The sequence below is a fragment of the Nomia melanderi genome, chromosome 10 (assembly GCF_051020985.1).
Source record: "Nomia melanderi isolate GNS246 chromosome 10, iyNomMela1, whole genome shotgun sequence".
Classification (NCBI taxonomy): domain Eukaryota; kingdom Metazoa; phylum Arthropoda; class Insecta; order Hymenoptera; family Halictidae; genus Nomia; species Nomia melanderi.
The window spans coordinates 7,016,532-7,033,189 of record NC_135008.1 but is presented as its reverse complement, the minus strand read 5'-3'; the positions used below and the strand labels follow the sequence as shown (position 1 = coordinate 7,033,189).

Below are 16,658 nucleotides of genomic sequence, written 5' to 3'. Positions count from 1 at the left end.
GCGACGTGCCGCTTGCTTCGCTCGGATCATCATTGTCGTTTATCGTCCAATTCCATAATTATGTTTCTATCGGTTTCGCTCGGAAGTCCAAGCATCGAAGAGTTTCCGAAACCTGGGGAAGCCTGGTGAAATTGACGCAGCGATAACGCGTGGCGTCGACGATAACGCGTTATCGCACGCATCGCGTTCTTTGGAAGCCGGACTATCCAACCACCGCGTCGTACGGGAACCCGAGTACGCCGCGGAATCGCGGGAGCATATAAAATTCTGCTCGGAGAAAAGCGTGATCCCCCGGTTCCTCTCGTGAAATTATTCTCGCTGGTGGGCCGGTTGATTTATTTGGGACATAAATTACGTTAATGCATGCTTTTTAGTTGGACGAGAAAAATTTAAGTAAATGAAAGAGTTTCCCTGCTGCCAAGGATGCCCGGCGAGATAAAGAAGTAGACGAAATTACCAACGACCAAGACGGATTCGATCGTTACGCGGAACGCGGCTCGACCGTTTCGCGTTATTCGTATGCGAGGTTCGCACGATAATCCGATTTTTCACGGGCGGAATATTAATTGTCGAGCCGCGGCCGTGCAACTGAAACGATCGTTGTGCCTATTATTCGAATAACGGTAGCAGTAGTGGTCGCTTACCGGTCAGCAATCGCCGTTCGGTGTATTTATTTTCTCGAAACCAATACCTCGGCTGGCAACGAAACTAAACAGCGCGGCGACGGTGAATTCGCCGTGAATTATATATTTGAACCGCGCGAAATAACAGAAACGATCTCGTAGAAACGGATCTGCGGGCGGCACGGCGCAACGCAACGGTGTCGGCACGGACGGGTTTCATTATCGATGACAAGTAACATTCGCATGAGCGACTTTTGTCAGCGATAATTCACCGTAATGAATACGATTGAAACGTTACCCCATTTAACGAACACCGCGAGCGCAATCACATTTAATTATCGTCATGCCAGTGTCTGATGAATAATCGTAAGTAAGGAATTGTAATAACAGGAACGTCGGGAGTAATTGCGACAGTTTTTATTGTGAAAGGTGGACTTACGTAAAGGCGTAGAACGTGTAGGGTACCGGGCGTACAAAGCGTTAAATATGCTAACGAGTTTCAACGCATAGGCTACCAATAGTAATCAATTATTCTGAATAATGGGATGCAAATAGGACGACGCGTCGGCAATTACTGTCACTATTTGCACAGGCTTATCCTTGGTGCACGGGACGCAACGGTACAGAGCGGCTCTACGTGTATATTTGTCGATCATGGGTAACTATAAGCGGGGCGACGAACACGTGATACCGATCGCCTGTTTATAATGTAGTTTGTATGGTTGCATTATACTCCGTCCGTCGTTTCGAGCGTTCTCGTATGCGGTTCAATGGAATTTCAATATTCACTGATAATTAGCGAGCTCGTAGTAATCAATGGTACCGTTTCCGTCAAGCGAATTATTATAACTAGAAACGCTCGCGCATACGATTCTTGTAATATTCCTCGAATAATGATGTAATAATACAATGGACGTATTATTCAAATCGTGCGCGCATAAATACTAGATTGCAAAATGTCAGCGTACGTCACTTTTTTCGACCGATACCGCAACTCTGTCTCGCCGTTGAATTTTCATTAACAATTTGAATAAGCGCTCGGTGAACACTCATCGCCGGGACGCGTCATCGACGGTTGCGCAACCGTTTCGCTGATATTCGTTGACCCTTCGAATTCCCGTCACGACTTCCCCGCGCGAGAGCGAGCATCGTTTCTGGGCCCTTAAAAGTTCTTTGGGCAAGTCGTTACCGAAGTTCACGAACGATGGCAGGATATTTGCACGCCCCCGCGCGATACGTACCGTGCGCGATACGCGATGAAATAAGCCGGCCAATCAGAAGTTTTCGAGATGCATGAGCCACGACTGGGATCCCCGGGTTCGGTGTAAGATCCCGCGATCCATTGTCAGTCGATTCACTTCCCAGATCTCGTTTGTCCGCAGCTGGAAAAACTCTTTCAATTTCGATCGTGAATTACGGCCGGCCGCATTCGGTACGTGCCCGCGACCCCGTAATGCGGCAGCCTCGGGGAATGTGACTAAAGAACCGATCGAACGCGGAACTTTACCATTCGCCGCTGCTGAAATTGAATTATACGGGTAATCGGAAAGTTAGAACCACAGTCCGCTTTCTGGCACGGGGACCGTTGCGATTGTGTATATTTCCCTCGTCGCTTAAGAACCTTTAAACGTCCTTTCATTGACTCTCTTCGCTCGCCCAGCTGCAATCGAAGATTTTCATAAGGAGAGGGACGCAAGGACTCGTTCGCTCCGATTCGATTTGTCATTCATATTTTCGATAGCGCTTACGAAGCTTTCGTTTCAAAAACACGACCTCGTAAGCTGTCCATTCGAGTTTCACCGCATAACATGGAAGCTTTTCGATTGGACGCGCAAAGGGGAAAAAAGTTCCCGAGGAACCCTTTGCGTCTTGCCTGCGCCGAGCGGGCGAGTCGCTCGCTGGGCAGGTTCGATTCGTGTCCACCAATGGAGAATACGATGTAATAAAGCGGTCGAGATTCGGCGCAACACGCCGCGCCGGTCGCATCCGTCTGCCATGCGATGCACGTATGTGCGGCCCGTGTATTTAGCCTTATCCGTGTATCTCAGACTGTCCGTGGCTAATGAAAAAACTTTCTTGCACAAAAAACTCCGCTCCGAAGGGACCCGCGGGACGAAGCGTCCATTTATTTCGTGCCAAGGGTGTTACGCGGCGAGGGCCGAGACCTGTTCACGTCCGTGCACCTCGAAACGGTGCAGCGAATGCCGTGGCCGCGGCTCGTTTCACATCTGGACCGCTCGGACCACCGCTGAGGCCGCTGCTCGCACCGCTGCTTGGTAGCCCAGCTTTGGCTAGGCCATTTTCATCCCGATTACGAGATAGGCCGCGCAAAAAACGATGAAAAGCTTTAGCACTTCGGCGAAAGGGAAAAACTTTCGGCGCGAAACAGGTGACCCGGTTTCCCGTGGTTAATTACGCGGTTTCGCCGGGACGTTTCATGGCTTCTCCGCCCCGTCGCGAATCCCGTCCGATCGTCTTCGAATTATTCTGTTATCCGCGAACCAACCGCGACGTTTTAGTTGGAACTTCGAGGAAAGCGAAGTACATAGGAGCTGGAAAACTCCGTGTTTACCAAGCGTACGGATCCCGCGTCGCGAATTCGAGGACCGCGGCGGATCCGCGAGGCCGCGTGCATTCGGCTCCTCGGAGTTTCCCGCAACCGCGAGCTCGAGCGCGAGTCATCGTGGAACGAGCGGGGAGAGCTCGTCGACGTCGTGGCGTTTAACAGTTCGTTTCACAACGCATCGGCCAACGGCAAGGAACCGTCTCTCGCTGATCGCCTCGCCGATTCGAACGTCTCGTTCCCTTCGAACGTCTCGCTCGCGGTAAGTCAATCGTAATTCGACGAGGGTCGAACGGTAAGAATCATTCGAATCGTTCCTACCCTTCGCGCGTCGCGTATTATCCCTCCGAATTACGAGCCCGTGGCAAACGCGACTACCGTACCGAAAGGCTCCACGAGGATCGGCGAGGTACACGCGAAGAGGCTCCCCGACGAGACTCTGAGGGCGCGTAGGTGTCGGTACAGTCTTCCTACGAGTGCACTTCGTTCGTTCCTCGAGTGTTGCTGTGCACGCGCGTAACCCTTAATTGGAGACGCATGCCGATGCAAAAATACTACCGAGAGTTATTACGCTTGGGAGATCCGACGACGACGACGAGGCTTCTGCCGACGTTGTCTGTCGCGTTCCGGTAGAATATATATGATTTCATTAAAAAACCTGACTCGAAAAGGGTCAACTTCGTTAGACCGCAACCGAGTAGGTACACTTAACACTGGAACTACCGGAGAGGTAAAAATTACCCATTCCTGATTCCTTCTTTTTACGATTATTATAAAGATAACGGATGATTCTCGGAGAAATTATTGCAGAGATTGATTTAGCGATGGACATACTGAATTGTAAATCGATAGAAATTTCAATAGCACTGACGGAGTTTCTGTAGGAAAATTTCGAAAAGTCGATTCGACTGTTCGATAGTTCTAGTGTTAATACAACTGGGCTGGTTGGGAACGTAGAACCGACGTAAATATATTCCCAAGTCGTTCGAGCACATCGGAAACGAAGCAGATGTTAATAATAGATAGCACGATAGTTCTACTACTGTGGTAACGTTGCCTACGTTTGTATAAACAGGAAATTCGCGTTGCAGACACCGAACGATCGAAACGCACGCACTACGAAATTAGTAATAGCATTTAGCCCAGACTATGTTCTTACCGAGAATCGTGCAAATAACGATCGATTAACATTCTTCGAATTTTTCTTGAATTTCTCCTTGGACGAAAGCTGATCGCGATTTGATAAATCGTATGCTTGTCGAGAGAAAAACGGATATACTTTATTACAACGACCAAAGCACCTTTACAGCGCGAGATTGGATTCCATGGACGATGCTTCGCCGTTACAGCGAATTTTTCTGAGGTCTGTGCGATTCGAAGGAATGCTTTAATTCTCGGTTTAATCGAAAAGAACCACGCGGCGACGTCCCTTTGCTCGAATCCTGCTTGCGCTGCGCCGGGAAAGCGACACAATTAATATTTATGAAGTGCACCTTTTACGAACATTTTATAACGTCCGTGGAGTAGATTTCAAACGGATTTGAAATACTGTATTCTTCCTCTGCGCCGTTGCAGAGAGGAAACTCGAAAGCGGCAGGCTATTTTCGCGATATTGTACCTCCTGCAGCGCAATTCCTTTTTCAAGTCTTAATTCGTTCCCGCTGAAACATTAACAGCTCATTAACATGGCTAAACGAGTTTACCATCCAGCCGTTGTTCATAATTCGCGTAATTCGCAGCCTGATTAATGGCGTTATCGCTGTAGCGGACAACGAACGCAACATGAACATTCTCTGTGGCATTTTAATGGAACTCTATCCACTGAATTTCGAATCGCGAACATTCGCATTCAGAGATCGGATAAAGATGATTCGGCGAGACTCACACGTATCCGAGAGACTCTTCTCCTCGCTAGCCGTACACGTTAACATTTCGCGCGGGCCGAGGAAAATGATTCCGCGACACCACGGTGTCACGGAGATCGAAGTCACGCCCTGCTCCCCGGAGAGTCGAATGCCATCGCGATAGCGACCTTTTAATTCTCCGATGGGACTGCAGCGAAAGCGTAAATCTTCGCGGAAAGAGCGTCCGGATTGTCGCCGGCGTTGAATAGAGACGATGGCTCGGCTGTAACGCTTGAAAGTGTGAAAAACAACGGCGACGCGGGTGTATCGCGAGCGGATATAATATTCCCTTTCCTCCGGCTGCGCGCGAAGTTGGGACACCTCTCGTTCGACGCGTTATTGGTAAACTCACTTTTTTCTCGCTCGGAACAATTGCGTCGCGTCGCTCGACGTTTAGAAGCTCCGGCCGCGCGGGCGAAAAGAGAATCGAATTGTCGCCGCCATAAGCGTACATCTCGAATAGACGGATTAGCGGACGGCGGACGATCTCCCGTGGACAATCCGTCCGACACGGACGCTCGGAAGAAACGCAATCTCACGGGTATAAGGTACGTCGCATTTATTCGCGTCAGTTAGTGGATGCGATAGCTGATCCGCCGTAAAGTTCGGCCGTGTCCCGTTAAGCACGGTTGGTCGAACAACCCGCAACGATCGGTCTTTGAACGCACACCACCGCGCAGCGACAGACACGGAACATTGACCGTCTTCGTACTTACACGAGCCTTCGATATTTGTCAAGAACGATTCATCCGAACGCGCATCCCTCCGACCGTACTGGAACCAACTTCAACGCGCGTATCGCCTTTCCCTGTCGGTCGATCTTCCTTCTTTATTTATCTTCTACCAGCGATTTTTATAAGAATTCCAATGATATTTATGACGGCTATGGAGGGTGGTGCTCGCGCTGGAAATTAACTGGGGAAAAAGACTGAAGCCTCGAATAGATCCTTGGAGCCCCCTAAAATCCAAAGACCGTTCCGTTCCGCCGGTTCTCTTCTATTTTTCTCTGGACACCGCAGATTCAGCTTCGATTCCGTCGAGTGGAACCCCGCGGGATCGATATCATATCGAACTGCTGGGGAAGCTCGACGTCCATGCATTTCAGCGTTTCCCTGACGCTTCGCGAGCCACACCGTAGACGGCGATCGCATTACTCTGATTCTGTTTCTCCGCTCCTTCTATTCTTCGGGTATCGAAGTTTCCGCGGGAATGTAACGAGAGCGTGCTCGATTCGATCGCGTCTAATCGAATCCCGCAACGAGATCTTATTCCGGTAAAACTGTCGTTATTGCACGCGGATTCGTCTCTTCCGATATTCAACGGAAGCACTCGCACGTGCCCGCTTAACCGCGAAGTTGACGTCTATGCACGCTGCGCACTTATTTACGTATGTATCTCGTTCCAGCGGACGCGCGAGAGCCAGTCGTAAACGGAGATGCAAGTCCGACAGAGAGTTCGGGATTCGTACTGTTCCGCGTCGGGTCCGCGTAACGCGTTACGTGTTACGAGCCACACGTTCCGTAGGTTCAGTGAAAATACACGCGAAACGTCAATACACGGCTGCGAATTCTTTTTCCCAATTCCGCGAGATTATTCGCGTTTCCATTCGGCAAGCAAACCCGTTTGCTCCGATTCGATTTGTTATTCATTTTTTGATCGCACCTACGAGGCTTTCGTTTCGCACTTAAAAATTCGAGCTCGGAAGCTGTCTCTTCTGGTTTCGCCGGACAACGCGGAAGCTTCTCGATTGGACGCGCAAAGGGGAATGCGGCGCGTGCATTTTATGCGTGCAGAAAAGTCTCATCTCGAGACACGAGGCAGACGAAAAAAGTTGCCGAGAAACCCTTTGCATCTTGCCTGTGCGCCGAGCCGGCGAGCTGCTCGCGACGCGGGAACAGTCGACGAGCAGCTGATTTACAGTTAAATGGATTTCGAGCCGTTCGCCGTCGCTTGCTTCGGAACAGCATCCGACGTCGCAGCGCCAGGGGCTCTCGCGCTCTTTCTACTTCAGGACGGACAACGGGGAAAGCAGCCGTGCGCCTTCAGAATCGTCGCGACTGAAAGCTACTCGGTTTTCTCCTGTACAACCGCTTGCGACGTACCTTTCGACGGAAAGCTTTCCCGGTTACGTATTGTGCCGAAGAAGAAGAAGAAGACGAAGAAGACGTCGACGACGACGAGGAACGGAGAAGCAAGCCGCGAAAGAAGACGAAGAGGGCTAAAGAAGGAGAAAAGGGAGCATCTCGTTTCTCTTCCTTTGGTCCGCAAAGGACCAAGTTAGACGAAATACTTTAATAGAGCCACGTGACGCAGCTCGGAGAGAAACGACGAAAAGGGAAGCCGGCTGCTTTATGCCGATTATTACGAGGAAGCTATTAGACTTCCAACGCCCGAGGGAGTGCACCACTTTCCAGGCCCATACTGGCCATTGTCTGCGTGTCAGCAACGCTGAGCGGAAAATCAAATTTGTTAGCGTGAATTCAGCGCGTCTGTTGTTAACACCCGGCGCGAACTTCCTTTTTAAATTTGTCTCCGCGCGTTTCACCAGGATCCCTTAAAATTTCGCAATTTTTCGATTCTCCTTTCCCGCGTACCAGCGATTCCGTTCGCTTTTTCGCCGCGGGAACTTCTTAACCCGGTTTAACCTTCGCGGCGACCGGCGATCTATCGGAGCCACCGAATATCTGTCCGTACGCGTCCTGCGGATGCTCGGAGTGATTTTAACCATGAAAGTTAGCCATCGGAGCGTGTATTGTTCGGCTTTATCCGAGGAAGCCGAGCGGTCTAACGTAAACGGTCGACGTTAAACTTTCCATCGATGGATGGGTATTTATAGCTGACCCGTATTTCATTTAACCGAAACTATCGCCGGCTTTGTCGGCGGAGCGACGGCTTAATGAAGCCTCGTTTGGGAACCTTTGTTTCTACCGGACGGCAACAGCGTGTAAGGGATATCGAGAGACACGAGAGACGAGCGAACGATCACCAAGATAAACTCTTGATTGCTTGCGGCTCACGGCAACGCGCTACTTGACGCTACGGAAAGCCGAGAACGCTTTCTCGGGAACTTCCTGTACGGATCGCCTTCGAATAAGAGTAATTGAGAAAGAAACGTTTCTCCTCGACGTGTGAGTGCTAAACGTTGAACGGCTGACACGTAATATCAGAAGTTACGTAGTCATTAGAGATAGTGTAGCAAGACATTAATTAGTCGTTCGACGCTATCGGTGGTAATCGCGACCGTAATTGCAGCTGTTCAGTTTCCTGGAGAAGTTCTTATGAATGCTCAGCAAAATTACTTCGTTACTTTGCCTCGGTATTTAGCATTCACGTTGTACATCGATACTGCCGGAATGATCGTGGCAGAAACGCCGTTCGATGAAGCGTGTCGCGGTTGCACGGGGAATATACGCCTCGCGGGGAGCAAGAAGGAACAAAGTCAAATACAATTTACCAACTGGAATGAGTTTGCAGGCAAGACTGGCGAGTTTCTTCATTCGCTGCTGCAAAAGTGCGGAAACCGAACGGTAACTGGAAACTTCCGTAACTGCATAGTATCGGCATCTTCCGCCCGCGCCTCTATTTATGCGGCTACCGTTAGTTGAAAGCTTAAAAGACTCGCGGAACGAAAGCCCGCGATGACGAAGGGGAACTCGAATCCTTGGAACTCGTTAGGAATTTCGATGTGTGCGGATGATTCATATTGGAGATTCAAAGGTGAAGCAGAAATTAAATCTGTATCTTTGTGGCGCGATGAAAATGTGAAAGAAATGTGGCTATCGAAGAAGAAGCGTAAGTCTATACCTTCTTCCAGCCCAAGATCTTCGAAGGCGTAGAGCTGCGATCGCGGAACTAGCTTCGATAAGCTAGTCAAATGTCTACAATCTACTATCATCGTTTACGAAATTCTACTGTCATTCGCGTCTGGTATCTTTCCGTTCCATCGTTCGTGTTTGCCGTTGGATTTTGGTAAGACTCGCACACTATCGAAATTCTTCGGTATTCTTCCTGCACGATGATCATTCGTGTACAATTTCTGAGAGTTACAGTGGCGTTCGAAAGTTCTAGGCCAGATCGTTTTCGAACTTCTCTTACAGGTAAAGATTTTAAGGACATTTTGTTATTATAATATAAAGGACATGTTGCATGAGAGGATATTGTAAAGAAATCAAAACTATTTATTCTTTATATCTTTTTAGATATAAATAATCCTGCGTGTTCGAAGGTTTTCAGCTAGAGTGTTTAAAAAAGATAATTCTCGTTTGCTATTATAATAATAACGTAATGTATAATATTTAACATATTATACTCAGTATTTCCTGGCCATATTCTTTGCATTAACTTGTCTTACAACGAGACTCGTGGTGAATATTTTCAATAAAATTTAACAAACATAAATACTACTCAATTCCCTTGAATTCAAATTAAATATTAATTTTCTGTTATCGATTATTATATTCTAGGGTCAACATAAATGTAGAATATGCATAGAATTTTTATTTGTTTCCAACAAATTATTACTGAAAAATAAATCACAGAGCTTGGACTCAATTTCAAAAACGATCTGGTCGTGAACTTTTGAACGCTGTATTCCAATCGTTACGAAAGACACAACAAGCGTAGAAAGTGAAGCCTATCGAGCGTAATTAAGTCGATTGAAAATCGATTGGCAACGACATCGATCTCTTCCAGCTTTAATACGGTGCATTTTGTGCATCGTGGTAACATCGCGCACTCCTCTCGAGGAAGATTGGCGCGGTAAACTCGGAGGAAGACGCGTGTGCAAGGGTGGCGTGGCTGGACGCAACTATGCGAGCAAACTTCCGGAGCACAATGTCCGGCCAACTATGCATCGAACCGTTCAATGTTTGCCCCGATATACCAGCAACAGCGGGCGGCAATTACGGCCTGCAAATCGTGGTTGACGGAATCCGATTAGAAGACAAGTTTGCTCGAGTGTTCAAATCTAATGATTCAAATGCCGCGGTGATTGGGTCGTAACAAGAGAATTCTTTGACCGAAATGCCGGCCAACGGCACAACAGATGCACCGCACGGGTTCACCTTGAAACCGTCCGCCACTTCATCGCCTCCTCGGGAAGAAGAATATAGAGTTTACGAACCACTTGTAAATTTCGCAAGCTTTCATCGCGTGCTCGTCATCTCCCGCTTCGACGAGTAGCTGCAGGGAATGCGGGATTAAAGTTCGATTAATCGTGGGTTTACAGCGCAAACCTATAAAACGGGAGGAAACATGAGCCAAGCACCGAGTAATTGAAAATCAAGGAATTTATGGAGGCCGCGAGATACGCGGTTATAAAAGCCGGGTTATGGGTGAACTTCAAAAACCGGGTATGGGACAATTTCTCCCCGGAAAAATAACTAGTTCGCCAGGATTTCTTAAAGGAGAACAGAAGAGGGAGAGCCGTTGTTTTCAACGAGACGCTTGAAAAATTGATTAAACGCGTACGTTGTTCTCCGTGAAATACGATTCACGGTGCACGCCGTTGCGCCGGAACAGAATGGATCTCTCCCGCATGAAAAATCGCGCGTAGCTGAGCGATCGTTCATTTGTTCCGTTGATTTTACTGTAAATTAATTCGAGGCTGTCTCGGTCAGCTAGGTCCGAGCTTGAACTATAATGACAACAGAGGAGGTGATGTATTGTTCAAGACGGATATATTGTTCTTTGTCGTCGTCGTCGTCGTCGTGTACGTACAGTGACTTGAGTGTCGACGAGACGAGATGATGCCAGGCGATGCGCGGTGAAGCGCAGCGAAGAGAAGCGATGCATACATGCCCCGAACGTTGTTACGCCCTGGGCAACCTATTCAAACTTCTCACCCCTTCGGCCGAACGTTGGGAGCTCGCTTGCGCGCCAATCATTACCAGTGGCTCCTCTCCTTCCCTCTGCACACAGCTAATGCCTGATCTACATTGCGGCTTTCACTTTAACTACAGCGCACTTATTAAGCATGTTCGGACCTCTCACTCGCGAAATCTTCTCGAACCGCCATGATAGTTATACCGTGCGTTAACACGCTATACTGGTCGTTTCCCGGTGCGCCCTTATCTTCTAACGAAACTAATTATACGACTATTCGAGCGCTCGTCGTTTTTAACCTCGTCGGAAAGGCGAATTCGCGCGTAAGCGAGCGACGCGACCGCGTCGCGTTTGGAATGCATTTATATCATGGGAATTACGTAATTTCCGAGTAATCGTTCGATCGTTTCGTCTTTGTATCCCTGCTCGGCCCGCGAGTAATCGCGGCGCGACGGCAGAATTATTACATCGTAATTTAACATTTCGAAAGCTGACGTTGCCAGAAACGTTAGCAGGCTTTACCCGCGTTTCAGGTGTCCGTTCTACTTTACGCGCGCGACATTCTCCTACGTTGTTGCATGCAAAATGTGCCGGCATTGCATCCATTTCGAATGTATAATTTATGAAACGAGGACGGCGCGGCACAATGGTAAGTATCGGCAAATATATTCGATTCGTGACTTCCTTTTCTCCATCCGAAAGATAGGGACTGGTTTTTGAAGGAGACTCCGTTAAAGCCGCGAGTGAATAATAAAACGAAACGCGGTATCGAGTTTGATTGTGAGACCGTCAACTGTTTTCGTCGGAATTCGCGCGCCGATTACAATCGGAATTGTTCCGCTCGCATTGTTTGATCGCCGCAACGAATGGAACAGAATGCCGAACGGTGGGCAGCGTGCATTACGCGTGCACCGCTTCCAGCGTGTCGCGCGGAAGTCACCTCGCACAAAAGGAGCGCGCGAAGGTTTACGCCGGTCGCGTAGGAGAAGCAATTTTCTTATCGCCGTTGAGTCTCGGTTGGATTCGGAATCGATAGACAGTCGAATCGGCTCAGTCGTAACTTCGTTTCGCTGGAAATATCTGGATAAAACCGTTCGGGGGGAAACTTCGTAGTGCTTTTGCATGCTCCGGGAGCTTCTTAATAGCCGCTAAGAAGAGCTTATTGAAAGGAAGTTACCCCGTTTAAGTTCAATCCCTTTAGTTCGCCGCATCCATCGCGCATGCATGAACCGGCTTCAAACGAGATTCGTCGCGCGCCCCGGCGCGCTATAACCTCGGATCGTATTTAAAGTCGTCGCCCGACGCGCAACGCTTCCATAACGTTCCGCGCTCCCAAAATTGGTTCATTTGGATCAGTTAATCGAACCCCTAACGGCGGCCGATAAACGCGATTCATCGGTATTCCAGAAATATATATATATTCGCCCGGAGAGCGAATGTCGGTCGCGGGGAAATGTCGCGATACGCACCGGAACGTCAGAAAAAGGAACGCGCCGCGTAAAGTCTGTTAATTGAGTTTGTCCGACAAATACTTGGAAACTGAAGTTCAAACGTGACGCGGCGCTCCCGTTGGTAAAAGGATCAAAGTGTAACGCCGGGAATTTCGGCCGGATTCGGGGAGAGCTCCGGAATCATTTGAAGTATTTATCATCTTGCGACACGTATTTAGAGCGTGAAGAATATATCGCCATTGCTTCGAGAGATGGGCGAAGTCGCCTAATTTAGGTTATTTGTCGAGCAAACATTTACATTCGACGAGCACTACTTTAAGTCCCGGCGCGTGACTGGCAAAATCCCGCTTCCGTTTATTTGCGTATCTCTTAAGGAATTTAATAAATTATTCGAGATTTATCTGCAGCATTGTTTCCTGGCTGCCATAAAGATAAAAATCTTTCGAAACTTACTTCCCGGGACTGATTCACGGACGTCGTCGGTCGTTGAACTTGCGCCATCGCGAGTACCCCGGATTCGACAGAGTTACTGCCTCCGGTATAAACTCGGAGAAAAACAGCGAGAGATTAAATTTCATCGATGTGCAAACTGTTTTCCATATATATAAATCCAGACAATAACGGTGACATACGCACAGCGTTGACGAAACGGTGTCTGTTTAACATCACATAAATCGATTACAATATCGCAGTTCGTAAATCCTCTCGTTAGTATTTATGCGCTCGGTTTAACGGAAAATGTAATCGGTAATCTGCACTTAGCATTGTTCGGGGAACTTTATAACTTTAACACTAGATTTACGGAAATACTGTACAGTTTGTTCTATCGTTTTCAGAAAGATCGATACTCGTTCGTTTAGATCTTGGAAACAAGAGATTCGAAAGTAGGACGCATTTATATAACTGCATCAATCAAAACCGACCCAAACATTTACCGAATGATATTTATGTTGAGAGTTAGCATTAAATATGTTTTTAATGGTAAGAAAAGTGCAAGGGTCAGTTTTACCCGAGGGCAACCATTTTGACCTGAGCGTTCCGGTTTTTTTCGAGTCGTTCGGTGGTTCACAGTAAACGTTCAAGCAACGAACAGCGTTCCTGTTTGGTTTTGTGAATCACTTTGTTAAAATATATATTGCAGGAACGGATGTATTTCAGAATAGATATATTGATGAGCGATGAATGCGTGTGCGATAGATGAACGACGCGACTGTGTGCGTGAGCGCGTTTTGAATAAATGTTCAAAGCATTGGAATATTCGAGACCAAATTGATTTCCTCTATATTGACTTTTATGTTAATGATGCTCGTTCTTTATGAATCTAGAATATTCCAAATATACGTGAAGTTAACACGTCGAATGCAGTGGGGGTCACCGGTGGCCTCCAATCGAATCGTATTACTATAATTCACTCAGTTAAACTATGATTATTTGAAAAGATTTCTATATTATAAATAATGCTGCCATTCGGTGACATTCAGCTGGATGAACATGCAATAATAATAATGCAATTCATGATTTAATATTATCTTTTCGATTCGGATATTTTGCTGCATGGAATCGTGCGGCATTCAACGTGTTAATGCATGGTAATGAAAGAGTGTTCCAGAAAGTGTGCGAGTGAGACGAGAGCATACGAGTGTATAAATAGTGCGCGCGTTGTTTGATCGGTACGGATTGTTTAATTGCGAGATGAAATAATTATACTGTTCCGAAAAATATCCTCATTCTCCTACAATATTAATAAACGTGTACTTAGTATCAAACTCTGTTGTATTTATTTAGCAAACAAATATTCAACAGTTTATTCTCGTATACGTCCACGTATTCCAGCAATAAAAGTTTAGTGTTCGATTCGCGCTGCCTGTTCAGATTCTTCCCGATTTCACGTAACTTCCGCAGATTCGTACTATGTTTGGAAAAGAGTGTGACTGCGTTTGGAAAGTTTCCAGTGGCTGAAGGAATACGAGGAAGAGTGTCTGGAACCGAGCGATTGGGCCGTGAGAAAAGTATTGACTATAGACGAAAGGTGCGAGTCAGAAGGTTTGCGGACGAAGATTATTTAATATACGAAACCTAAGGCAGACCCTGTCGAATTACACATCGAATGCTTAAATACTAGAGAAAAAAGAAAACGTACTGATCCTTCGCTGTTTCAGTAATTAAATTGTTTGTGTGCAACTTGGTGTTACAAATATGAGAGTTTGATCTCGGCAGAGTGTCGACGTTCGTCCGCAAAGGGTTAAAAGCGAGTGGAAATGCGTGGCCGTGTGACATTCGAGCGAGACATTCGGTGAGACACATTTTGAGAGAGACACTCGGTGCGAGATTTTTGAGGCGAGACTTCGCGCGATCAGCGAGCGAGCGTTTAGAAATCCGTACAGACGTTGCAGTACAGATAATTCCTAAAATATCGGGGGCTCGTACGGGATAATTCCTACGGTAGTAATTCGTCGCGCTCGGAGCGGTCGTTAAAAATCTCGCGTTTATGGGAATCGACGGGATCGCCGTCGGATGAACGTGATCGAGTAGTTAACGGAAGAAGCTGCCCGCGCGATGGAGAACCGACGCCGCGTCCCGTGTCACGGAGGTCGTTACGCGGAAAGTGTATTCGAAGGAAGCTAATAGATCAAGGGAAATGGGTTACAGCGGGGGAAAAAGAATGGAGTGGCGTCCAGCGTCGAAGCCCGGGGCCTCGCTCAGCCTCACGGTCGATAGATCACGCATCTAAGTGCACTAAATGTCTCTTTCTACCGTTCGCTGGTTATTATGCGGCAAACTGCAGCCGGTTTTTCGCGCGGGATACATTTATCAAGTCGGACGCCATAGCCAGGAGGCATGTACACACGGTACGTCACGCTAGGAGAACAGAGACGAACGGATGGTCCAACGGATCCGCGAGCGCGTGCGCGAACCGTGCGTCGCCTGTATCCGTTCACCGAAGCGGCCAGACGAAACGCATACGTTATCGGCGCCGATGGCAAGAAAAGCTATCGCACCGTTATCGCCGGCGATAATCGCCGAGCCGGTCGCCTGCGACGCTAATTCGATTAATCGACGGACTTCGAGTTCAATATAACGTCGTCATTAACCTGTCGTTGGCTCGCGCGTCGGAAGAATAAAGTACGACGAATGAATTCTCGTACCGATCGTTATATAATTGAAAGTATCGGCAGGGGGAGTTCATAGTTCCAGATAAAATCGTTGACGCTTTTCAAGAAAATCGCATCGAATCGATGAGGAAAATAATTTCGTTCGACACAGCAAGATAGTTCATCGAGTCAATGGCATAGATTAAACTGTATTCGACTAACCTGTTCAGTATTCTACAGAAAAACATTCGATCGATGCTCGAAACTGTTCACCTTCGCAGAGACGATCCTCCGTTGAAGCTCCGTCGAACGCGCTTTTGCGACAGCGAGTCCGATTATCTCTTGTGTACTAACGCGGTAATCGACGGCTGATTCCTGCGAAACGTTTCCACTCGATAAGATTCCGAGCAGAGATTGTTACGAGTGTTCTCTGGACGATACGTGCAACGTGAAGCTCGATCGGCGATAGAAAATACTTATTCCGGCTCGCGATGTTGCACTCCGGGTTTCGTGCATGGGACTTTGACTGCGTGTACCGCAACTGCGCAGAACCAGCCCGAGAAGGTCAGATTACGAGGCCCGTGCGCAATTGGCGGTGCATTAAGCGAGGTCCACAATCCGACACGCATCGTGCGGTCGGAATCGGATGACGAATCCGTAGGATCCATACGGCTGCGTCCATCTGTCCCTCGTGTCAGTCCATCCGGTGCTCACCGTTAGTGGTAAAGATCGATTGGGATTCCTCCATAGCCTCCAGAGGCTCGAGCTCCCTTCGCTTAAACGTTTCCTCCGAAGAGGGTACTAACGAGAGGAACGATTACGTTCTACGCTTATGATCCCTATCCTGCCGCGAAACAGCCCGTCGCGTCTCATTTTTCTCTCGCGGACGTCTGCGAGAACGCGACACGGGGAAATCTCGCGGAAAGCCTCAAGTCTCGGCACCGAGGAACGTTATTTGTCTCTGGAACACGTGATGCCCGAGATGCAAAGAGGAATGCGAAGGGTACAGTTACAAGAGTAATTGCCGTCTCGTTTGTTTTCTCGGTTCTTAAAACGGGATCGTTACAAAGTACTGCTTACGTTCGCGGCGGGGAGAGGGAGGACTGGCCGGGCGGCCGGGAAGCGGAAGGGGGGGAGTATGTTTTTCTCACGTAATTAGCCACTTCGAGTAAGAAACGACTCCGGGAAAGAAGGGAAATGGT

General features: G+C 48.0%; 1 protein-coding gene across 2 annotated transcripts in view; it reads right to left on the bottom strand.

The window, feature by feature from the left end:
* LOC116429822 (lysosomal acid glucosylceramidase-like) overlaps positions 1-15,993 on the bottom strand; it is a 39,448-nt gene extending 23,455 nt beyond the window's left edge. The window contains exon 1 of one of the 2 annotated variants that reach the window (XM_031983167.2): positions 15,679-15,993. In XM_031983167.2, coding sequence (XP_031839027.2) covers positions 15,679-15,704 — 26 coding nt within the window. In that variant the 5' untranslated portion in view covers positions 15,705-15,993. Of the gene's footprint in view, positions 1-644; positions 669-15,678 lie in introns of those variants that run through there. The other variant, XM_031983174.2, reaches the window with a different exon arrangement.
* Between the last annotated feature and the right edge of the window lie 665 nt (positions 15,994-16,658).